The sequence below is a fragment of the Vipera berus genome (assembly GCF_964194415.1).
Source record: "Vipera berus genome assembly, chromosome: 1".
NCBI classification, from domain to species: domain Eukaryota; kingdom Metazoa; phylum Chordata; class Lepidosauria; order Squamata; family Viperidae; genus Vipera; species Vipera berus.
Window position 1 is genome coordinate 75,313,443 of NC_138202.1, and position 25,836 is coordinate 75,339,278.

At 41.1% G+C, this 25,836-nt stretch overlaps 1 protein-coding gene across 1 annotated transcript; it reads right to left on the minus strand.

Moving 5' to 3' along the window:
• Nucleotides 1-387: 387 nt before the first annotated feature.
• Nucleotides 388-25,778, minus strand: LOC308660493 (transmembrane protein 178B-like; the record flags this gene model as incomplete). The annotated part of the gene is made up of 4 exons (XM_081314890.1): nt 388-632; nt 3,314-3,451; nt 6,655-6,768; nt 25,385-25,778. The coding sequence occupies 4 exons, from the start codon at nt 25,776-25,778 to the stop codon at nt 388-390; spliced, it is 891 nt and encodes a 296-aa protein (XP_081171016.1).
• Nucleotides 25,779-25,836: the final 58 nt, after the last annotated feature.

Here is a 25,836-nt window from a genome sequence, read left to right on the forward strand (position 1 = left end):
ATTCTGAGACTGGGTGTATTTTTCCTTGGCTTTCCCTTATAATTGACCTTCCAGTTCTTGGAAATAAAACTCCTTGGCATCAAACAATTCACATTGGCTTCTGCTCCTAAGAAAAAGCTGATGCCGTTTAAACGATCAACAGGTCTTATAGCACCACAAGCCTATTTAACAGAAAACTGCCTCTTAGAAAAAACAGGAATAAGAATTAACCCAGACAGTTGATGTGAATCAGAAACAGGCAGACCAGAAGAATCACGGGCTGGCATTCCTCCACGCCTTTGCCAGAGCAATAGAACCCCTTAGTTCCAACCTGGTTTGCAGATCTCAAATGTCCACACTGTGTTCTGGTAACGGGCTTTGGGCTAATAAGACACTCTGGTATTCACATCACACAGCTCCGTTTTCCTGTCTAGGTTTCTGTACAACAGTCCGAGGGGTATTGAGAGAGGGAGCAAGGGTGCATAAGAATCCGGCCAGCAGCGTCAGTCCCAGGCCGCCCCAAGCGCAGAACATGGACCAGCCATAGCCATGGCTGATGTCCTCTGGCAATCCGTAAACGTATCGAGGGTAGCGAGACAGCTCAAAATTTATCCCTGCCACACACGTGCAAAGGGAAATGATGCAGCATGTCCCTGAAAAGGAGGAGAAGAGAGAGAGAGAAAAAACCAAGAGCAATGTGTAGTGTCTTTCCTGCCAAAGGCAGAATCAGGCATGTGAAGCTGCCCGTTTTTATCTTTGTCAGCAGCGCACAAAAATACAGAAATGAACTTTCTTGTACAGGCAAGATTCCTGATTTTTCCTCAGGCTCATTACTCTTTGATTCCTGTCTCTTCCTTGGCATGCAGCTGTCTTGACTGACTGGGTGTTTTTTACTGCTGTTTTGGATTCTTTGATCTTTACATTTTGAATACTTATCTGCAAGGAGATCCACAGGGTATAGTCCCAAAAGTCAAAATGGCTGTGATGGTACAGTGGAATCTCGCCCGTTTTTTGTGTGTGCTGCACATGCAGCAGACATATAAATAAAAGGTGGAGCCTCAGTCACACTGTTGTGGCCACCATTGACTTTTGGGACCATATTCTGTAGACACCCTGCTTGTCTGAACTCTTCTATCAACTGTCGTCCCTTTAAAGTCAGACTGCATGTTAATCTGGCCACGCAAAAACTGCACCACAATGCACTCAATAAAAGCACTGTAATATTCAGATTTTAGAGAATGGTTCTGGGGATTACTGCAAAACTTTCCAGGAAAAAGACTGAGCATATGATAGAACTGCACTGCTTCTATACAACCCTATAAGTAGCAATTTTCATAAAAAGCCACTAACCTCTGTATCATCTAACAATCCCAATGCTAGTAATAGAGAAGGGAAACACACAGTCTTTGTGGTTTTACTCTCTTATCTTGGTAAATAGTCATCACTCCTACATCTCAGTAGTTAGTAGTATTTGTTGACATCAGTTCCATGTAATTTTGGTCAGCTAAAAAAACCATTGTGTTTTTTTTAAAAAATATTCATACGCTTTGATGTTGTAAAACTCAAAATGTACTTTACACATACTGTAAATATGCATTTGCACTAATATTAAAATTCAGAGAAATAGGAGTCTTTAGTTACTGCTTTGACCCATGCAATTTTTTCCAACCTGAAATGCATGTGATCTGTTTCTAATTTTGTTATAAACCAATCGACACAGACAAATCATCTGGTGCTTTAATCATTTTGTTTGTAATTATCTTTCAGGTAAGTAAATACAACAGGGGCCAAGCATTGCTTCATTTTTTCTATTAAGAAGTTTAACCATTCAGTCCTATCAATATGAAAATGGTAGGTAGGTAGGTAGGTAGGTAGGTAGGAAGGAAAGGAAGAAAGGGAAGGAAGGAAGGAAGGAAGGAAGGAAGGAAGGAAGGAAGGAAGGAAGGAAGGAAGGAAAGTTTAGTTTGCTTGTTCTCTTCCTTTTGAGCTATCAGTTCTTTAATTGCTCCCCTATAGCTGTCCTTTTAATAATCATCAGATTGTTCTGTTTGTATTAAAGTAGTCCAGGGGTGTCAAACTACCGGCCGGCGGGCCGGAGCATCACAGAGAAACCGCGCCCATCCCATTTTCGGCAATGGGAAAAAGTTCCGATACATCGCTCAACGTCACGTGACGTCGCGAGTTTGACATGCCTGAAGTAGTGGGTTGATTTCTAAACCAGTGACTATTGATAGGTGTAAACGTTTGATTGTTTTTTCTTTATTAGTTTGTATTTTTAGTTTATGGTTGCATTTAAAAAAAACATTGTTTTGTTAATCATTTTTAAATAAATTAAATTGGGAAAAATAAAATTATATTTAAAAAAGCAACCCTCAGACTGTCAGCAATGAACAAAGCAGAGAAACTTTTCTAAATTTGAAGTCTGAATTAATGCAAAGGAGAGGCAATAAGGGGAGACTTTTTAATCAGTACTTTAAAAAGATAGTCCTCCTTCTGGCTATAATTTATCTTCATACTAGGGAAAGATTATTCATGTATTAATTCCTGCCTCTAACAACAGCTTATAGCACAGCCATAGGAGAGTGTTGAAAAGCTAACAACCCAAGAAAGGGAGACAGGAAACGAATTATATCACAGAGGCAAGCTGTTCAGTTGATGCAAAAAATTTACAGCTATGGTTTCAATGAAATGTGGCCTTCCAACACTTGCCTCTAGACTGCCATAGAAAACCCTGAGGCCTTTACGTCTTCCTGCAAACCATGCTACTATAGCTCTGAAAGATTGCTTTAGAGATGGACAATGTGGGGGCTCCGTTAATTCTGCACGGCAACTCCTAGCATCCATCAAACTAGCTCTGTTAGCAAGAGCTAGTGAAAATCGGGGATCGGTAGTATCTGCAGAGTTAAACAATGCCCATGTAAGGAGAGGAAAACCTTGTATCTAGCAAAGAAACCACAGCATACTCTCTTCATACTCGCGAATCAACATTGCGCTAGCTTTCTACATATTTAACCGGTATGGAAAGTTTAGGTTACAGCCTATTAGGTGAACACTATTATTTTGTTCGTTCATTCCTATGACAATTCTCCAAACATTTTAAAGCTGAGTTGGTCAAAAAAGTATTTGAGTTGGTAAAAGTACCATACAGTGGCCAAGGGTTGGTAATGACTGACGATGGTACAACTAATGGCATTCTCGCTTCTGTGTTCTTTTTTGTCTATGTACTTAATTCCTCTGTTAAAGCATGGATTTATTGCATATAATACATAATACAAATGCCAGAATTATATCCAAAAATATTTTGAACAATAATAATATTTTTTAAAAAAATTACCTCCCATAAGGAAGAGCAGTCCGGCTACATATTGCATGAGCTCATGTTGTTGACAGCAACCCAGCATGCCGATGATCCATCCAAAGAGGATTATGGACACCGCCATACCAATGAAGCCGGCTGTCATTCTCCGCAGGTCTGAGAGGAGGCATTGTTGGTGCATGGAAGGAAGAAGAAGGAGAACAATAGAGGAAGAAAACGCACAGAGAGTCACGTGGACAACTTTAGGGCAACTTTTTCAAAGCTGGCGCCCTCTAGACCAGACATGTCAAACACAAGGCCCGGGGGCCGGATCCGGCCCGCGAAGTGGTTTCATGTGGCCCGCAAAGCCATCCTGGAAACAGTGAGGGAACGGCCCCCACTGCCTTGGCCCTGGCCCAGAGACCCTCCTTCTGCCAGAGATCCTCAGATCTGTCCCACTTCTGGCCAGGCCCCCATAGGCACCCTTGATGCGAACGATGTAGAGCTGGCCACGCCCACCCAGTAGGCCATACACACTCTAGCCACGCCCACCCAGTAGGCCACGCCCATCCTGGCCACGCCCACCCAGCCCCCTGAGGGCAACCGCAATGCTGATGCGGCCGTCAGTGAAATTGAGTTTGACACCCCTGCTCTAGACTGATGTGGACTAGGGTTTCTAGCTTGCAAGAGCCGATTAGCATTCTAAGTCTAGCACAAATAGGCAAGATTAAGTGTAGAAAAGGCTGGTTTACAGATCTGCAACACGGGTTCACATTAGGGCAGGATATTTGTGAATTTTGAGAACTGTCTAAAGCAATGAAGAAAGCGAGCCAAGCAAAGCCTTAGTAGTTCCTAAAAGTATAAGGTCTCTTTCTTAACTGAACCATTATCTTGCAAAGAGGGAGGGATTAACTCTGTAAATCTGCCCCACTGAAAACATTCTGTTGGTTAGTGTTGTTCTCTTCTCTGGGATCATCTATGACTCTACGAATAGGCAATTTCCTTGAGTGTTCAAGCAGTCAGGCTGTTCTGTAATGCAGCGCAGTGCAGTACAGAGCAACCAGGCTGTGAATATGGGATCGTCTATGATTTGTCACAGAAGACATTATGTTATGATGTGATACTGCCATAGTCTCAGAGGACACTAAGTTATGATGTAATGCTGCCACTGCCTCAGTCTGATTGTCTCTTGACAAGAGCTCATAAGGATTCAAGAAGGTAAACAGACCAGGCAAATGGGAGAGGAATAATGGGAGTGGCCTAATAAAATGGATCGAGATTGTGGCAGTGAAGACATGGGGGCATTGCTAGCTAAGGTTTCTCCAATCTTATGCTCTCCAGATATATTGGATTTCAACCACCATAAAGGATTTGCATTTGCACTGGAGAGCAACAAGTTGGAGTAATACTTTCCTCTGAATTAAGGTAGACGATCCTTCCACTGAACTTAGAGTTCTAGTGATTTTCTGATCATATCTCCATTGCTTCCTTGGCAAAATATATATTTAAAAAATGGATTGCTTAGTCAGGACAGAACTTTACTTTTGGGCTTTTTTTAAATTTTTGAGAGGCAGGTGTGGCAACAAATAAAGTTGTGTCACACAGTTGGATAGGATCAGAATACTGGTTTCTTTGCTTGGGAGAAGGAGGATTTCCTTTTTCACCACATGGGTCAAGGCTATTTTAGAGTTTACCTAACAATTTCTACAGATTTCTGACCATAAAATAGCAGGAAACTACTCAGGTGGTTTTAGAGCTTTAGGGCTGCCAAAATGTTTTGGCAGAGCTACATGAAATCATGATTCAGCCTCAGGTTCCCTTCCTGGTATAAGGTATAAACTAACCCAAAATGATGATCCCAGAGAAATGAGCTCTTGAACATTATATAATAAGCATTTATAGCTGGCTTAAAAGTCAGGAACACTTGAACAAAAACATGCAAGATTCTTCCTGCATCTTTCAGTCCAGAATGAAATATGTGCCAGAATTTCCTTTTCCTTGCTTTAACTATTCAGAGCCTTCTGAGGAGAGATACCATGTTTCCCTGAAAATAAGACCTGGTCTTATTTTATTTTTCCTGCAAAAGAGGGGATGTCTTCCCCCCCCCACTGTGTCGCCTTGCGGTGGCAGCACCCACAGCCCTATCCAGCAGGAGTCCACATGGCCACTGCCAGCCCACTTCTTCTGTGGCTGGTTGGTGCCGCTTGCGAGCGTGCCTTACCCCCAGCCTCCGTTTCACTGGCAGAGGCCTTTCCTGAAGTCCTCTGCCAGTGAAAGGGAGCCTGGGGGGGGCAATGCATGTGTCAACCTGGAGCTCCATTCTGGACTGCAGAGGCCTTTCTTGAAGGCCTCTGCCAGTGAAATGGAGGCCAGGAGCAATGCGTGTGAGCAGCAGCAAGCAGCCACAGAAGAAATGGGCCAGCAGTGGCCACGCAGGCTCCTGTTGGATGGGGCTGCTGCTGGTGGTGCACTGCAAGTCAAGGCAGGTGACGGGGCATGGGAGGCCTGGCTGTGGGTGCCCTAAGGTATGTGGGTGTGGGGCATGCGGAGCCATCCCCCCACCCTCGTCCTAGCTTTTTACCCCAGAGTGGGTGGGGTCTTAACTAGGGCTTATTTTGGGGGTAGGGCTTATATTAGGAACAAACATAAAAATCAAGCTAGGTCTTATTTTCGAGATAGGTCTTATTTTCAGGGAAACACGGTAACTGCAGAGCAGGTAGTTCGCTTCTAGATAATCAATTGTTGCTGATGCTCTTTTCTGTGCTTCCATTAGATGATTAAGAACTGTAATTCCCTACAACCATCCTTTTGAGGTTTTGCTTTCTGGTCATTTTAGATGTAAACATGTACATTTTCAGCCATCAAAGAGTACCATATATTTATTTCAGTCCTCTTCAACTGAATAATTGGAAATTCTGGGGGGAAAAATCTGGAAAGAAAGATGGTAAATGGCTGATTTAGTTCCTTGCTTCTGAAAGAATCCAAACTATTCCCATGCAAGCAACTTGTTCCACTTATATTTTCCTACTTCTGGCTGAGGTATTCAAATGTGAAATATGTAAACAATCCAGCGGTCCATCCTTGAGCAAACATGAAATGTGCTTGTTTTTGACACATATATTAGCTTTTGGCACATATAGAAAACTAATACATCTAGTACAAGAATATCTCTCTCACTGAGATGCTAATGTTCATGTCCATCATTGTCTACAGAAATAAAGCATGCAAATACACAGAGAGAGAGAGAGAGAGAGAGAGGGAGAGAGAGAGAGACAGAGACAGAGAGAACAGAAAGTTCTAGGTGAGACCTGAAGATGATTCACCCAAGTAGCCATTTGGTTCTGATAATGCACATACAAGGATGTGCTTGGGACACTTACGAAGAGCATGCCATTCATCCTGGCGGATGGTATTGGTAACATTAATAGGCAAGTTGCGTGGCAGAGAAGATGATGTGTAGTGATATTTCACAGCTGTGCATCGCTGAATGACTCCTGCAAAGACAAATTCAGTATGCAATTGGGGATTCTGAACAATGACATTTGTAACACTGCTTTCCCTTTACTGTCCTTAAATCAGATTAAACTTCTACTGTAGCCGAGAAACTGAATTAAGAAATTACTGATTAGACTCACCCCCCACCATGCTAAACTGCTATTTGTTTTAATTTTAGGGTGAATTTTTTGCATTTTTTTTAAATTTATTGAAAAAAGATTAAAATACAAAATACCAAAAAATTTATAACCACAACAAAAAGGATATTAACCAAAAAAAGTCTCTTAAAAAAAACCACATGTACACATAGCATCTTCCTTAACTGAATGCTGATTGGTATCGTATAACAATTTTGGTTTCCCACTCCTTGCGAAACAGGCCAAAAGAATTTTAAACTGTTAAACTATTAAATCTACTTACAAATTGTTAGCCTGTCATTAATAAACTATCTTAATGACCAAGTAGTTAACAGAAAGAACAATAATAATGAACGTATTATGTAAGAACATGAAAATTATAAAAATTGTGAGCATTAATAGGAGAAAGACAAAGTTGAAATTCCAAAACCCTCTGTTAACAAGCTGTTATTGTAATCAACTAGTAGAAAATTTACCAACACTTCAATCCCTAATCATCCCAAATATTAACCTTAATTGGTTTTGGATCAAATATCCAAGGCTGTTTCTTTATACTATTTCTTATCAATTGCTGATTAACTGAATACAATAGGTCCAGTCCCCAAAGCCAATCTATCTTCCCCTAAAATTCCAGATAAAATCATTCCTCAATTAGATGTATTAAATCTGTTTCCCAATCTTCATCAAACCCTATTTGCCACGAAAAACCATTTGCCACTTGTCAACCCAGAGAGTTCTTTGCTATTATATAAAAGTACAGTGTTACACTTCTGGGAGGTGTGTGGAGTTGGCTCTCTAATTTCTTCTTGATGCCCAGGCTCTATAATTTCTGAGTCTATATTTCTTCCTGGACAGTTTATTGCTGGGAAATCACATTTCTTCTTCTCAATGTTTTCCACCATCTGTGTTATTTCCACATCTGTATTTCTTCCCAAGGAATCTGCTGTTTTAAAAACAAATTCTTCTTGTAGGCTTAAAAAATGTAATGTCTGTTTTTTAAAAAATGTTTTGTGCAAAGTTTATAAGTTCATTAAACTCTTTTGAAAAAAAAAGTCAGCCAAGGATTGCATCCCTGTTAGCCAGAATCTGTTTTCTCCCTTGGGTGTCAGCCTCCTCCTTCTCTCTGCAATCTGATCTGTTGTTGGCTCAAAGCAGGGAGGGAGCAGGGAGGCAACGAAAAAGATATGGAAAATATTTCCTGGACATTTGATCCAAAATGACTTTGCAAGTTAATAAAGTACAAACCCAAAGTCCCCTGCGTGTTTCCATATGGAAGGCAGAAATGAATGAGAACAATCAAATAAATCAAAGAAGGAAAACGAAAAAGGAAAACAGAAAGAATCCAGCAGGGGTCGAAACAAATCAGCATTCAACCGGTCAATTAACATTTTAAAAATAAAAAGCAAAAGTTCAGAAAATGAAAGTTAAAAGTCCTGGCTTGCTTACGAATACATCTGCTGTTTGGAAGAGGTGTAAAAAAAAAAGGGCCCTTGACTTTTCAGCTACTCCCTCACAAGGAGTTGCAATCTTCAAGATTCCCCTTCCTGGATGGGTCTGCAGCTGTCCAAAAGTCGTCTTGGGTCTTTCTTATGTGCCCCCATCAAATCCAAGGGGCAGGGCTGTCCAAAAACCCAGTTCTGGCAGCAAACACAACAGATCGTGGGTAAGAGGAAGAAAACTTTCACCCTACAGCAGCTATTGGAGAAGGAATCAAGCTAATTTTAGTTTCTTAAATAAGCCATAATATTCTGTTTCATTAGTTATAATCAAGCCACAGTGTTTTAGAAGTTTGTGATACTATACAGAACAAACAACACCATTTTTTTATGACCACAGTTGGGACTGACATTTCTGTTACATACTAAGGCAGTTGTTATGTGAATCATGACCTTTTTGCCCTGCTTATTAAGTGAATCACTGCAGTTGTTAAGTGAATCATGCTAATGTTAAGCAAATCTGGCCTCACCCATTGAATTTCCTTGTAAGGAGCTGGCTGGGAAGGTCACAAATGGCAATCCTATGACCCCAGGATGCTGCAATCATCCTAAATACCATGCCAGGTGCCAGGTGCCTGAATTTTGACCAATTGAACATGGGAATGCTACAACGGTCATAAGTGTAAATGTAAGGATGGGTTGTAAGTCACTTTTTTTCCATGCTGTTGTAACTTAACAGTTCCTAAACGAAAGGTTGAAAGTTGAGGGCTACCTGTATACTAAGTTGATGTTGCTATTGTGCTGCTATCTCCCATAATGTGCTTTATGATGATTATGATCATGATTTATCACTTGTTGCTTGTATGTACACTGAGAACTTATGCATCGGAGGCAAAGTTCTTCTATGTCTAATCACACCTGGCTAATAAAGTATTCTATTCTATTCTGTTCTGTTCTGTTCTGTTCTGTTCTGTTCTGTTCTGTTCCGTTCCGTTCCGTTCCGTTCACTCCGTTCCATCCTATCCTATCCTATCCTATCCTATCCTATCCTATCCTATCCTATCCTATCCTATCCTATCCTATCCTATCCTATCCTATTCTGGAACTACTGATATGCAGTGAGCTAGGTTGTCAGTTGTGAATACATTGAGAGCAAAAATGATGTCTGCTTTAGAAGAAAAGAGCAGAATTCAAGAAGCTTTTGAATTAATATTGTGATTTCACTCTTGGGCACTTTTGAATGGAACTGTATTGTATACTATGTGACTCACAAAGGTCTTCTATTAAATCTGCCCACAAATGGCCTTTTATAAGTTATTTTGCACTAGATAATCATTAGGAAGCCAAACCACAGAATTGGCAACGCATGACTCTATTGTTAATTGTGTAATTTCAGTACATTACACAATCCACCTTTCCTTTTAGCACAAATTTTACTGGCTTTGGTAAGTCAAAGAGGATTTAGGCATTCTAAAATTCTGGCATGAATTAATTCCTTATATTTGTCTTCCCAGCATTATTTCTGATTGATTTGTCATCACTTGTTTCAGTTACAATAAAACTCTGAACCAGACTCCTAGTTTGGTCCTAGAACGATGGCCCCCAACACTCTTGCCTTGTTCCAAAGTATGATTCTAACTTATTTGAATCAGGAGATGTCCAATCTAATGTAGTCTTTGCAAACCTAGAAAAAATATCTGTTTAATGAACATTAGGCAAGCAGTATTGCTTTTTCTCAGTTGTAAGGGAACAATGAAAATCAGTAAAAAGCATAATTGCATTGCCTCTTTGTTTAAAGGTATAAAAATTCATCTTTGCTGGCTTTTTACAAAGGGAAATTATGACAGAAAATGGATATTTCAGATGTGAATAAGTGGCCTTTCCAAATATGATTAAATTTTGGATGTGGTGGTGGTGATGGTGATGATAATGCATTTTTATTAAACTAGATAATTCATGATTTGTTAAATTGTTTCAGAGCTATTTCTTTACTAGATTTTTCAGTGCTTTTAACAATGGCAGAACTTCTAAAGTACTATAAAAGTTCTTCAAAATTCAGGGAGATATTAAGAGATGCATCTGCCCTGAAAGTAGCCCAAGACAAACGGTATAGCACAGTCAAACATCAGCAGTTGACCACAGGAAATGTTTTATGAAATTTTGTATCGTGTCACGAATGGTAATTAATGGTAATTTTTTATGTCATAAAACGTTTTATAAAAATTGCCAAATTTCAGTTCCATTGGGACCATGGGTCTCAGATTTTCGATGCATTCTGTAAGTTAGCCCACTTAAGTTGCCTTTGCTGACAAAGTTCTGCCCTATGATGCAGCACTTCTGCCAGTTAAAGGTTATAGACGCAAGAGTTTTAGTAGTATATAGATATACTTCAGCATCAGAATGGTAGTAAGACCTTTCTATGCACATGTAATGCAGCCCCATCACATAGCCATAAGCCTCAATCTCATCAGGCTGGAATCGAGTCAGAATTTTAGAGTTAGAAAAGGCCTTTGTGCTGTTGAGTTTTTCAGTGCAGGGATCCAAATTAAAGCATCCAGGATTGGTAGCTGCCCCAGACTCTGCTTGTAAAAAGAAAATGACACGTTCTCAGTTTTTGAAATCATCCAGTTGTTTACATTAGGGTCCTTCCTACCATGTTTCTCCTTCCTTTTTTGGTTATTTTCTTGTAACTTAAGACTCCTACATAGTTTGTTGAAGATTGTCTACTGATATTTGATTTCTTTTAAAATGCCACTTCAGCAGCCTCTGTTGTGGGTCCTCAGCTCGTCCAAAGTGGTGTCACAGGCGTGTGCTGACATCATCATACTAAGGCCACTTGCATTTTTGCATCTTGCCATTTGACTCACGGATTTAAGTCACAGCATTTGTGTGATAAATAGAATAATAACTTTAGAACAGTTATTCTATAACTTTAGATGTCATGCCCTTCCTTTTATCTCCTTCATCTGCCTGAGGGTGCCCATCTGCTATTTAACCAAGGTCTATAATTTCTTCATTTTAGTTATCTTTCTGAAACTTCTTTGCAGTTCTCCTAGTCTGAATTTCAACTGGTAGCTAAACATGACATGGTGCTTGTGTATTATAGAGAGATTAGTTTGGTTCCTGCTATTGTTAGGTACAATGTTATAATTTGTTCCTTCCCCATCTGTGCAGAAAGAAGTAATAATTCTTTTGACAGCCTGTCTCTCTATCTTTCAAATTACAAGTTCTGGATAAAAGCAGAAGCACATTCTGTGTTTCAAAGGGAAAATAATTCTCTGCTCTGGTGCTCTTTTTGATTGACTTCAACAAAATCAGAGGATCCAGGACTTCAAAACATAAATATACTGTATATTTTTTCTTCTCCGCATATTTGGTCCTGAATTGGAGTCATTCTCTATTGAGTTTTTCAAGTGTCTTCAGTGCTTCTGGTACAGAGATGTAATGGAGTAATTTGCCCTCAGATGTGACATATTCAGGACATCATCTTGTTCTGAGGACAGTTTTTCCTTTAAAATCTCCTGAAGGCAGCACAAGAAGCAACGGATGGAAACTAACCAAAGAGAGAAGCAACCTAGAACTAAGGAGAAATTTCCTGACAGTTAGAACATTAATCAGTGGAACAACCTGCCTCCAGAAGCTGTGAATGCTCCAACACTGGAAGTTTTTAAGAAGAGACTGGACAGCCATTTGTCTGAAATGGTATAGGTTTTCCTGCCTGAGCAGGGGGTTGGACTAGATGACCTCCAAGGTCCCTTCCAACATCATCATCATCATCATCATCATCATCATCATCATTATTATTATTATTATTATTATTATTATTATTATTATTATTATTATTATTATTATCAACAACAACAACATCATCATGATTTCCTATTGTTGATCCAAGGACCATTGGTGCTCTGATGGTCCCTATTGCAAATGTCAAAATAAAAATAAGTATCAAAAATTATCAAAATCTTGGGCGTTTTCTTATTCAAAAGTTTGAGGGATTTTAGGTGGATCCACCAATATATCATGAAGCTTAGCAATTTGCCATTGTTTCTGCTATTGTATATTTTTTAAAAATAAGTATTTCTTTTATTGTTTAACTGGGGACAATCTGCAGATGCGACTGGGGATATTGGAGAAAACAGGTGTTATCTGCAATATTGACTCTTGAGGTACATTTATTATGTATCAAATTTATATGATAGGCCTTAAACCTTACAGTCGGGGCTTGATGGCTCTGTGGTTAAAAATGCTGAGCCTGTCAGCTGGACCCAAGTGCTACATGACACGGTGAGTCCTGGTACTTGCCCCAGCTACTGCCCACATAGCAGTTTGAAAGCATGCAAATTCAAGTAGATAAATAGGTACCACTTTGGGGGAAAGGTAATACATGTAGTCATGCTGGCCACACAACCACAGTAGTGTGTTTGGACAACACTGGCTCCCTCAGCTAAGCAACAGAAATGATCACTGCCCCAAAATGATTAGAGAGAGGAAAACCTTTACCTTAATAAATCTTCCAGTGATGGACACCGTGATATGTGTAAAATAAAAGCTGGGAATCAGTACCTTATGAATTAAATTCTAGATCTGTGATTATAGCAGAAATGCTGATGCTAAAATAATAGTAGCACATATGAGATAGCTCTGTCTGTGGTTTTTCAATGCTCAGTAAGATAATTACCCATAGGAACTTGGAACTAAAAATAAATATAATATTCCCAGAGCACTGAGAGGATACTTCACAACTGCATTATCTTATCACAACAAGACGTGGATTAATCAATGCTGTCCACCAAACCTATTGTTTTGTAGTATCAGGAAAGCAAATCCAGTCTACTCAACTGAAAACCATCCTAGCTCAATGTATATCATACATTATAAATATCACATGTCTGTCAATTTCTTTATCAGGCCGATACCTACAGTAATGTCCAGCTTAGTGTGAAGGGATGTCACTTCATTTAAATGAACCCTTGGAATGTGGAAATTATTAATTCTTACCCAGACTCATGTTCTTCTTCCCTTGGCCATTTGTCTTCCCTTAGCCTGCCTTTTTAACATTAAATTTGTCTTTATCGAATTGATACCTGTCAAAGAAATCTGAACTTTTTGACCCAAGGATCACACTTAGAATTTGAATGGCAAGTGGCAGGGCCGAGTACTCTCTATGTAAGAAAGAAAAAAGAATGACTAAAACTGACTAATGTTAAAATTTAAATGCAGTTAAGTTGAATAAAAAGGGCTACTCCTCAAACTACAACCACAATCGAACCCATTTCCATTGCTAAGGAAGGCAGATGTTCATGAGTCACATCTCATTTTATGACATTTTTCTGCCACCTTTGTTAAGTGAATCACTTGCAGTTGAATCGTATAGTTGTTAAGTAAATCTGGCTTCCCCCACTGATTTTGCTTGTTGCGAGTCGGCTGGGAAGGTTACAAATGGTGATCACATGACCCCGGGACTTGTGGCCATGGGGACGCTGCAACGGTCATAAGCATGAAAAATGATGCATGTCAATTTTGAAGTGCTGTTGTAACTTTGAATCATCACTAAACAAAAGGTTGTAAGCTGAGAACTATCTGTATTCTTCCCATATGTTTCATGATTTACCCCTCCTGTCCTGTTTTAATTCATTCGTTTGTTTACTGGGACCTCTATGCTATTCCAATCCAACAGGATTCTGTTAAAAAGTACAAAGTAGTAATAACTACCATAGGGTGCTGGGAGTTGCACCCAAGGAACTATCTTCAGTTCTGGGACTTTAGATTGTGCTCCCTTGCTGGCAATTAAAATTCAATAACAGTAAATTTTAATTTAAAAATTAACTCTTTTGAGTTCTAACCTAAGAGTGAAGCTTACTACTGTCTTTTAAAAATGTGCCTTTAGCCAGCAGAAGTTGGTTTATTATATGTCACTCAGGAAACTGCTTCCTATATGCCTAAGGTGAGTGATATATTGTGGTCTGTGCTAAGATTAGGCAAGGAAAAGAAGAAAAAAACCATAGCCAAGAGACCAGATACAAATTGTGAGGTCAGGACCCTACTATACTTGCTGTGGACATGGATCCATACATTCTTCTCCTGCCCCAAAACCACAATGGCTAAAGTGATGTGATATTTTATTGGGAGGTGTGAATCTGAAGGCATGTTACCCTCGTAGGCTGGCAGCCTCCAAAATCTATTTCACAAAATGGAAGTCACAATCCAAAACAGAGTTAAGTTTAAAATGCTGGATTTAATGGGCTTATACACACCTAATGTGATATCAGATTTTAGCTTTATTATCTAATATGTGCATTAGCTTTGGCAGAGTCACAATGGAGAGAGAGGGAGACCAAAAGAATTGGTTTTAAATTCCCTGAGATCATTGGTGGACACAGAAAGCTTTTAGCTAGAAGGGAGGAGGGCATATCAGTAAGAAGAAAATATTACGCTGGGGAAAATCAATTAATAAAATAAATGAATTGCCTTTCAGCGGATAAAATCAGCATGGAAACTTAACAAAGGCAGTAGATACATACTGTATGTGCGAGGATTAAATGCAGGAGAGCAGCTGATGGTTTTGTAATAGATTCTGTAAACAGAATACTGCAGCTTTACTTTCACTACAAAGGTAGGAACAGGAGAATCTCAACATTATTTAGCGCCAGAGGGCTTAACAAAGGCAGTGTTTGACAAATCCCTTTCCCAAGCACAAACAACCGTAAAAAAACAAGCAGGCAGGAACAGGAAAGGGAAAATGGAGGCAGGAGTAATATGTGGAATACACAATATTCTATCAAATGCTGGTATCTTGTATTTGTTTCCAGACAGAAAGATCTAAAGGGATGAATTTTGAGAAAGGATTCTAGAGATGCATTTTGGGAGACAGGGTGTGTGTGTGTGTGTGTGTGTGTGTGTGTGTGTGTGAGAGAGAGAGAGAGAGAGAGAGAGAGAGAGAGAGAGAGAGAGAGAGAGAATTTCAAATTTAAGGGGAAGCAAAGGAGAGGCCAGGCGTTCTAGTCCCACCTTAGGCCCAAAGTCAGACCAGCCTCCCTGCCTTAAACCATTTCTGAAATTGTACCATTAAATCTGCAAGGTTTTGTCCAGGCAGGTGCCAGGAGTAAAAAAAAAAAAAGGACCTGAAGGCACATACCTCAGAAAAGGAAAATAATATATGGCTTCTTTACAAATATAATTGATGTTTACTGGAACTGGAATTGTTTACAATCATCCGTGCTGGCCCAGTGGTTAGAATGTGGTATTGCGGGCTAATTCAGATCAGTGCCAGGAGTTCGATCTTGACCTGTTCAAGGTTGACTCAGCCTTCCATCTTTCCAAGGTTGGTAAAATGAGGTCCCAGATTGTTGGGGGCAATATGCTGACTCTGTTAACTGCTGTAAAGCACTGTGAACCTGTATATACTGTAAGTCTAAGTGCTATTGCTATCTATGGAGGAGCTTACCAAACTAGAGCCTGCAGGAAATTCTATGGTAAAACGTAATCATACTTAGTTCTGTTCTTTCGTAGATGCCATAATGAAAGCACTCCCCCCCGCCTACTTTAATGTAATAGGACCAGGGCTTTTTTTTTTGTCATAGAACGCTCAGAACGGAGTTCCGGCACCTTTTTTGGATGGAACCTTGTAGGGTAGGCAAGACGTGTGTGAGTTCTGGCACCTTTTTCTTTTACAAAAAAAGCACTGAATAGGACAGAGTGTTCTACAACAATCCCAGAGAAAATGACACCCTCACCAGCATTGGTCCCAGCATATCTCAATTTCCTCTTTCACTCCAGTGGAAAGGCACTAGTGGCTGAGTGTTCCACAGGCAGCCCAATGGCATGAATTACTCTGCCAGCGAAGCAATAGGCAATGCTGGATTGGAGGACTTTTCAAGTAGTTTCAACCAGCAATACTTTTGCACTCTAATCCATTGTGAATTATTCCCAAACCACCTCAGACAGTTTTCTTCCAGGTTTCTTCAGATTTTTATGTGTGCCATATAGTTTATTGTTTAAGAATGATTTTTATGGGGGGGAAATGTTTTGGAAATGGATGAAAAAGGCGAAAGAAAATGTTGCCATCAGAATGAATGATTTAAGAAAACTGATGTGGAATGAAACTGAAGGGAAGAAATGCTAGATGAAGTATTTTAGAGATTTGAATGAGAATTCCAAACAATTGAAATAAATATGATCACTGTTAGTGTCCAAGAAAAAAAAATAAGGGAAGCAAAGTCCTAAATGCTGTAGAACGTTGAAAACTGGTAGAGCTTTAGGAGCAGAAGATATAACAGGAGAACTGTTCAAATGCAGAAATAACAGAATAACAAAACAATAGAGTTGGGAGGGACCTTGGAGGTCCTCTAGTCCAATCCCCTGCTAAAGCAGGAAAGCCTATACTAGTGGTGGCGAGCCTATGGCACGCATGCCAGAGGTAGCACTCAAAGCCCTCTCTGTGGGCATGCACGCCGTTGCCCCAGCCCTTCTTCCTCCCGTGGCCCCCTCCTCACCAGCAGCCCCCCTGGAGAAGAGTCACCACCAGGCGCGGCCCACGCAGAGCAGCCCAGCCAAGGACATGGCAGCCAGGCAGCGGGGACAAGACTCTGCCCTCAGGCCCCATCCCACGCAGATGATGCTGTGGGGCGTGGCCAGAGGGCGTGGCCACTATAGCACTGCAGGACTGCCTGGGCAATCTGCTGCAGTGGGAGGTGGAGGTGGTGGATGGCCCTGCAGGCGGATGGGCAGGCTGAGGCTGGGGTGGGGTGGGGCAGGGAGTGGAGTGGGGGGCAGGGGTAGGGGCAGGGGCAGGGCAGGCAGGCAGGTCGAGGGTGGGGGTGGGCTGGTGGGTGGGGCAGTTTTGGGGCACTTGGTCTCCAAAAGATTTGCCATCACTGCCCTATATCATTTCAGACAAATGGCTGTCCAGTCTCTTCTTAATAACTTCCAGTGTTGGAGCACTTACAACTTCTGGAGGCAGGTTGTTCCACTGATTAATTGTTCTAACTGTCAGGAAATTTCTCCTTAGTTCTAATTCTCCCCTTGATTAGTTTCCACCCATTGCTTCTTGTCCTGCCTTCAGGTGCTTTGGAGAATAGCTTGACACCCCCACCCCCCTTCTTTGTGGCAGCCATTTAGATATTGGGACATTGCTATCATGTCACCTCTACTTCTTTTCACTAGACTAAATATACCCAATTCCTACAACTGTGGTATGTTACGCTTACAGGAAGGCCTGGAGGAACGTTTTCCATGGGGTCGCGATGGGTCGGACACTCCTTCGCAGCTAACAACAACAACAAATGTCTGTGCATGAAGGCTACACAGGTGCCTGACAATGCAGCTGTTGATCCACAAAGTAGCAAAGCAAAAAGTAACAAAACCCAATGCAAAAGCTATAGATGAATCAATTTGTTAAATGTGCCATGGAAAGTTTTTGGTAGAATTCTAATCAAAGGTCTATAAAACATAACAACAAGGAAAATTTGGTAAATGCAATTTGGCTTTATACAAGATTTTATAGCTTTACCGAGATCCATGTTTTGCTTTCCAGGAGCTCATCAAGTAGTATATGACTGTTGATTTAGAGAAAACATATTTTTCATTGGTATTGAGTAGAAGGGTGATTTCTGAAGATGAGAAGAATCATATATGAAGTAAAGGATAAATGGGAATAAATGGAACGCTTAGCAAATGAGGGAAGTAGTTGTGCTTCACAGAAAAAAAAGCAGAGAACAATTGTGAGTTATACACAAGTGAATAAAAATAAGAGCAAGTTGATGAAAGTTTACTTCTGTAGAAAGTTGAAAGAAGGGGAACTTCAAAAATTGTGGTTGAATGGAATCAATTGGATCTTAAAAGAAAAAAGAGACAAGAGGTATAAAGAACAAAAGGCCATGTACAGGTAGTCCTTGACTTATGCTTACCTCTGAGCCCAAAATTTCCATTGCTAAGCAAGATGGCTGTTAAGTGAATTTTACCTCATTTTACGGACTTTCTTGCCACAGTTGTTAAGTGAATCACTGCAGTCGTTAAGTTAGTAACACGTTAGGTGAATCTGGCTTCTCCATTGACTTTGCTTGTCAGAAGGTCGCAAAAGGTGATCACATGACCCCAGGACACTGTGACCGTCATAAATGTATGCTAATTACCAAGCATCTGAATTTTGATCACATGACCCTGAGGATGCTGCAACAGTTGTAAGTGTGAAAAATGATCATAAGTCACTTTTTTCAGTATTATTGTAACCAAACCAATAGTTGTAACTAATCGTGCAGTACATATGTGGCCATGCATGTGCTCTGTCTATAATTGTTGTCTAACTTATTTCTATTTCTAATTAGTTTTTAGCTATTATGTCAATGCTGCAAACATTGACATATTTTTGCACTGACAGTATAAGAGACAGCCTGTTACTTTAATTGCTTCGCTTTGGGGGGAAATGTCAGCCGGATGTTTTGAGAAGATAAGAAAAGCCAGGTACAGAATGGGAAGTGAAACTCCATATGTAAAACTAATTGGATAATGTGATTTATGACATGTAGATAAGGGCGGGGATTGTGTGTGTTACAATGGGTTTGGGGGGAGGAGATTTCAGATTCTGGCATCCCTCCATGAGTGCCGATGTTTCATTATTAAGACTTTTTAGATAATGCCTGCATTTTGTTTGAACTGTCTCATTTATCGGAACCATGACATATTATACATACTTATGACCATTCCTTTAACAACCATTTGAGGTCGTGACAACACATGCATATGACTTACAATGGTTCCTGGCTTATAATCATTGTAGCTTCCCTGTGATTTTATGATCAGAATTGGGGCTTATAGCAACTGGCATCCATTTACAATAGTTGCAGCATAACAGGGTCATGGGAACGCCACTGGTGATGTCCCCAGGGCTCTTCCAACAAGCAGAGTCAATGGAGGAGGCCAGATTTGCTTAATGACGGTAGCAAAAAGGGTAGTAAAATCAGGCATGACTCCCTTCTCAACTGCATCACTTAGAGATGGAAGTTATAGTCCCAACTGAGCTCGTAAGCCAAGGACTACTTGTGGTAATGCTGAAGAGCAAGACATATATTTTAGGAAGCAGAAGAATTATTCATTCTCATTATCTGTAAGTTGTAGATGCTGCACTTTCCAGAAAGTGAAATTTCTGATACTGTTTATATCAGAATAACACATTGTTCTATTTATCATAACCAATCCATTATTTTTGCAATTTCCACAACTGTTTCATCTGAAGGATATCCTTTGGAAAAACTGTGTTATTCAGTGATTATCATAAGAAGCTCAACAGTCTCGGCCTTTGGCTCCTGAGTCAGTGATGTAGAAAAATGAAGATAACCGTTATCTCCTTTGAGTAACACAAGGTAATAGCTGTGCTTTATAAAAAGGCGGTTGGGGGCCTGTCAAGAATAATGGGGTTGAGGGGAAAAATGTTCTTTTTTTTTAGTAAGATTGGATAGCAAAAACATTAAAATTCAAAAATTAAAAGAAGAAAGTAGGCTGGGAGATACATCCATTACTATTTAACAGTCAGAACCAAATCACTTAGTAACAAATGCCAGACGGTACATCACAAATGCTCTGTTTAAGCCTCCACTACTTAATCCTCTGGAAAAGGCCTACAGCTGTATCTGGATTTAAGATTCAATAATGGTGCCCACTATCATAACTGGGATTACTTCTTATAGCTAGACCATGCAACTCAAGAACCCCTTCATTGGCCCCCAGGTGGGTCTGAAAATGGGCAGGCCATCCATTTATTTAATTACTTATGTGACTTTTATATAGCCACTCAACTTGCAATTGGCCCCTAAAGCAAAAAATAATTCACAACAGTAAAACAATAAAAGGCGTAAACCACAAATAGAATACAATGAAGGCCAAACCACAAACATATTCATAATCCTAAACCATTGCAGAATGGACTCACCCAACACCCTGGCACAATGCCCAATGGAAAGGCATATTTTCAGGGCTTTACAGAAGGCCAACAAAATTGGAAGCATCTGAATCTTGGAGAGTGTGCTATTCCAAAGGGAAGGTGCCTCAACAGAGAAGCAGTGCCTTGTGGGTTCCATCACATGGCATTCCTTCATAGAAAGGACACATAGTATGTCTACCCAATCAGATTTTATAAGATAAGTCATCAGGGATAGGTGGTAGTCCAACCTGTGGTATGACAGATTTTATAGACAGTAACCAGTACCTTGAATTGCACATATTAGCCTATGAGAGCCACAATACTTGACAAAGTGGTGGATATACCATATGGGTATACCAGAGTTAATTAATTAGTTAACACATACACACACACACAACTATCTAGAAGCTTCATTCTAGATATGCACAAAATGTAACTTCTAGATAATATTTAAGGGCAGCATTATGTACAAGTATTACAATAGTAGAAATGAAAAGTGACAAAGGCATGAGCAACCCTCAGTAGAGTCTCCTAAACTAGGAAAGAGTAGAATCTGTACACAAGACAGATTGGTGCATAAGGTAGATTTGCTTTTCAAACAAGATAACAGAATCTAACAGGTTTCCCAAATTGCATACTGACATTCTGGAGGAGTGTTATCCCATTAAAAATTAAAGTTGTAATAGTATTCCCAGCTCTGGGAGTTATGATGTGGTCTTCTGTAGGAATATTTAGCTTTCCTTGGGAATATTAGAAGAAGATAGATTTCTAAAGCACTACTGGAGAATGACAAACAGTAAATCCAACTGAGCATGTGTAAGACCCGTCATTAAAATTTCATTGAATTAATAAAGCAGTTATTTTTCCACTCTTCTTGTGTCCTATGACTTCTGAGAAAATGGACTGGATGCTTGAGGCTGTAAATCCAGTCATTTGTTTAAATAGATCCCCAGCCTTTGGGTTAGTTAAAGCCTCTGGGGACATGATACATTGTTGGATCTATGTAGTGTAAAATATTTTTGAGAGAGGGGGCAGTTGTGCTTTCCTTGAATGACATGGTGATGCACCCTCTCTTCAAGAAGTCATTGATGGATCCAATTTCCAATCTTTCCTTTTTGGATAAGGTTGTTGAGAAGATAGTCAGACTACAGCTTCTGAGGCTTCTTGAGCAAATCTATTATCTAGACCCCTTCAGCTCAGGCCAATGCATAGTATAAAGATCACACATTGATAACCTCTGGTGAACCCATTCTCTCAGACAGCTCTCTTTGACCTTTCAGTGACTTTTAGTACCATTGATCATGGTATCCTCCTGGACCAGCTATGGAGTATGAAAATAGGAAGCACAGTGTTTTGGTGATTCTCCTCCTTTCTTTGTGACTGATTACAGTCATGTTCGCAGATTGGGAGCAATCTAGCTCAAAGAGACCATGTTTGGAGGCAGGCTTGGGGCTCCACATACTCATTACTACTGTTTAACATCTATATGATCCTGAGGTATAGGACAGGGTCCTAGAAAACTGAGCCCTGCCACCTGCATGCCACCTCATGTCCTTTCAGGTTGTCTAAAGCTGAAAAAACACGTCACTGGGTCTAGTTGGTAGTGGTCCCTCCCTTGTGGGAATGAACAGTGCTGCCTGCTTTGAAGGAAGCTGCAGTTTCCCCTCTCCTCAAAAGCTCATCACTGAATCTAACAATTCTGGACAATTTTCATCCCATTTCCAACCTTCCTTTTTCAGGAAAGTTGTTGTAAAGTTGAAAAGCTCACTATACCAAGGAAATGGATTATCTGGACATCATTCAGTGTAGATTCAGGCCAGAATATAGCACCAAGGTAATATTAGTCATGCTTGTGCAAAGCAAAGGATTGTGTCTCTGTTCTGGCCCCCAGGAAGTTGGTAATGGAGGTCATTGTCCTTCAGCAGTTCTCTTCCTTTTTCTGAGGTTGATTTCAACCAGTGTTGGTGGATGAAGAGGTGCAGTCCTAGGCCTCTGATCTGTGAAGTAGCCCATGGCTCAGTTCTGTCTCTACTTCTGTGTAACATCTACATCAAACTGCTGAGTTAGATCATGCATCAGCACATTAGGTATCATCAGTGTACTGATAATATTTGATTATACATCTCTTTCCTGGGCTGCCCAAAGTATCTGGAGACTGGAAGTTTGGTGGGAGAAATAGGCTTCATCTGAACTCCAGGAAGACTGAATGGCTTTGGGTTTTGGGGTGCCCTAGACATGGAGAGTTTCCATAATTAAATCTAATTAGGTTTGCACTCCCTCAATCTTCCCTGGAACATAAAACAGGGGTCCTCCCTGTGTCTAGCAGTTTCTACCAGATCCAGCAGGATGGGGCATGCTCCAGGTCTTCTCTGCAGAACAGTGTCCTTTCATGGGATCTAGGAAGCGTGTTGTCTTGTTGCTGTGTCTGCCCTATAGAACAGCCTGTGCCCTGAAGTTCTAGGTGGCTTGATTGTGCTGAATCTTTGTAAGGCCTAAATATTTGTTTCTTCCATCAGGCCATAAGGCAAGGATAATAATAGATTCCAGCTGAGGATCTTTGCTTTGGCTGATGGAAGAGACAGGGGAGGGGCATATAAATTTGCATAATTAACAAGCAAATATATTAAAAATAAATGATTTGGTTTTACGATTAGATTAAGTCTAAAACCTATTCCTCCCCATCCAGACTTCCACAGCCGCCAGATATTGGGTAAAGCCCTTTATTGCACCGTTTGATTGACCTAGGTAGAGATATATCATTAATTAGCATAACATTTGACAATATTTAAACCCATGCTGATTGATCATGTCACCCAATAGTTTCAGGTAGATGTTAACTAAGAGCAGAGAGAGCATGGAGACCTTAGCAAAGTACAGGTCTAGGGTTAGATCTTTCCCCCATTAACATCAATTGGATCCAGCCCCAGAGGAAGGAGGGGAACCACTGCAACACAATACCCCTAATTCCCAATCCCCAAGATTGGCATACAATTGATACAATTTTTTACTCTTTTTTTCAATTTTTGGAAAACTTGTATTTTCAGATGTTTAGGAATGAAGATGTAAGGCACCCACTGCATCCCTAAAATCTCTCAAACTTTTCCTAGTTTGGGTTAGTTTTCCATTCTGAGGGGGTGGGGAAGATTACTGAGCAAAGTGGCTGCCATACAGCTTTGCAAAAGCTTATGAATCATGTAGCCCCTTAAAACTCTTTCAAGCGCTGAGAAGCACAGAAAACAGGTATAAAAAAAATCATCCTAGCTGGGTCAGTGATGTCACAATATCATTAGCCATGCCCCTTGGAGTCTTTTCCAGATCAAAAGCTACTTTTTGATATACTATATAATACAGCAACTGCTTAGGGTTTGGATCTGATGCTCTAATGTTTAACCCCCGAAGAGCAGATAGAATTCTTTGAATAATCTCATCTCACTGTTTACTGTGCAGAAAGAATATCCCCACCTAGTCAGGCAAATTAATTTTCTATAAATTGTCATATTCCTATATGCACGAGTCTAGAGACATGCATAGGCTAACTAACCTCTTACATACAGAACACCACATGCCCCTATCTTAACTATATTGGACAAAGTGGCCAATGCCTGGACAGAGGAATAAATGGATAGAAATCTGACATCAGACATGTCACTATTTTAAAAACATGAGGGAAACAATCTGTGACTGATCTCAAAATCGTAATTCTGCAACAAAAGAGTAACAAAGATTTATTTCATTATAAAATATCTGAGCTGGAATTAATTAAAATTGATTAAACGAAGGGAACTCTCCAATGCCAGGATGTTTGCATGCCAGACTCAGCAATTGTTTTCTGAACGGTTCCTATCAATAAGCAATTATTGTTTTCTGCAACTCCTGTATTTCATTTCTCTCTGACTCCACATTTTAGTTTCTCTCTTCCCCCCTCCAAATCACATAGACATGACCCAGGACTATATTGTAGGGATCTGATCAGATGAATTGTATTCCATAATGTTTATGCAGTAATAAGTACATTTGTTGAACATGATGATAGAAGACTTTGGTTTTGATTTAATAGAAGGGTAATGTTTCCAAGGATATACTGAATCAAATAAGGACACCTAATTCTAAGCAGATGGAAGACGTTTGGTAAAGGATGTGCTCATATGAAAAAAAAATCAAATATGAAAAATCAAATCAGCTTATCATATATACATCCAGCACCAGCAGTGCTTCCCCCAAATGCTGCAATCACCGAAAACCTTGCCAATCTTATCCACAATCAGTGGATTCATCTGAAGTCACAAGAATTTGCACAGAATTTGTACTGTAATTATTTTCATGGTCATGGCAACTCTATAGGTGGCTAGGGGTGTGCATGCACATAGCAACAGAAAATTCTATAGAGTCTGAACACTAGAAACCCGGGGCAAAGGAAGTAGACCCATTTTATGAATCCTATTACTTGTGAAGAGCCCGTTCTATGGGTCAGCTCTTCCTGAGCCTTCTTAGCCACCATCTGACGAAAGAAAAGGCTTCAGGACCTCGGAAACCTGATATTTCGAGGATAATCCCCCGAGAGGAGGGATCAAGAGGGTACCCTCCAAAGGAGCCTTGGTGGAGCAGTGGGCTAATGCCTCCTTAAGTAACACCAGCTGCCTGCAATTAGTGCAGGTTCGCGTCCCACCAGGCTCAAGGTTGACTCAGCCTTCCATCCTTCCGAGGTAGGTAAAACGAGGACCCAGATTGTTGGGGGCAATTAAGCTGACTTTGTAATAATGCCGCTTGGGGTGTGTGTGTGAAAGCCCTAATAAGCAGGCATATACATAGAATGAAGGCTACTGCTAAGCTTGTAAGCCGCCCTGAGTCTTCAGAGAAGGGCGGGATATAAATGGAATAAAAATAAAATAAAAAATAAAAGAAAGGGCTGGGGATCGTTATCACATCACAAGCGAGCTCAACAGCTAAGCTAAAGAGCGACACTTGGAGGCATCTCCCACAGCGGTTCAGCACCCTGGCCAGCGACATTCCCGGAGCGCCTTAAAGGGTAGCTCGAAGGGAAAGGCGCCCGAGCCCCTCGCCCGGAGCTCAGCCTGCCTAACCTGCCCACTGAATGGGGCGCGTCGCTCGCTCCTGCCCTCCGCACCTTTCCGGATAAGCTCCTCGCTCTCGGGTTCGAAGCCTGCGCGGTGACAGCGCCGCCACAAGCCGGAGACGGTAGAGTTGAAGCGGCGGCCGCACTGCGATTCCAAGGCAGCCGCAGCAACCGGGAGCCGAGCCGATGGCGGAATCTGGCCGGCCACCAGGGCCCGCGGCTGCCGGGCGCGGAGTGGAAGATGCGGGCTGGGCGCTGACATAGAACCCGGCGGGTCGTTGCTGTTGGCGTTGCGCTTGTGGCCAAAGCCCCGGCAGCGCTCCCGGTGTCGCCGTGCGTCGGTCTCATACCAGGAGTCGGTACCGATGGCCACGGTCAGCAGGGCCAGGGCGGCGGCGGCCAGCAGCAGCCCCGAGCAGCTCAGCGCCTGAGCCGCGGCCGCCATCTTCCCCGCGCCGCCGCCGCCGCCGCCGCCGCCGAGTCGCGCCGCCCGCCACTGCTGC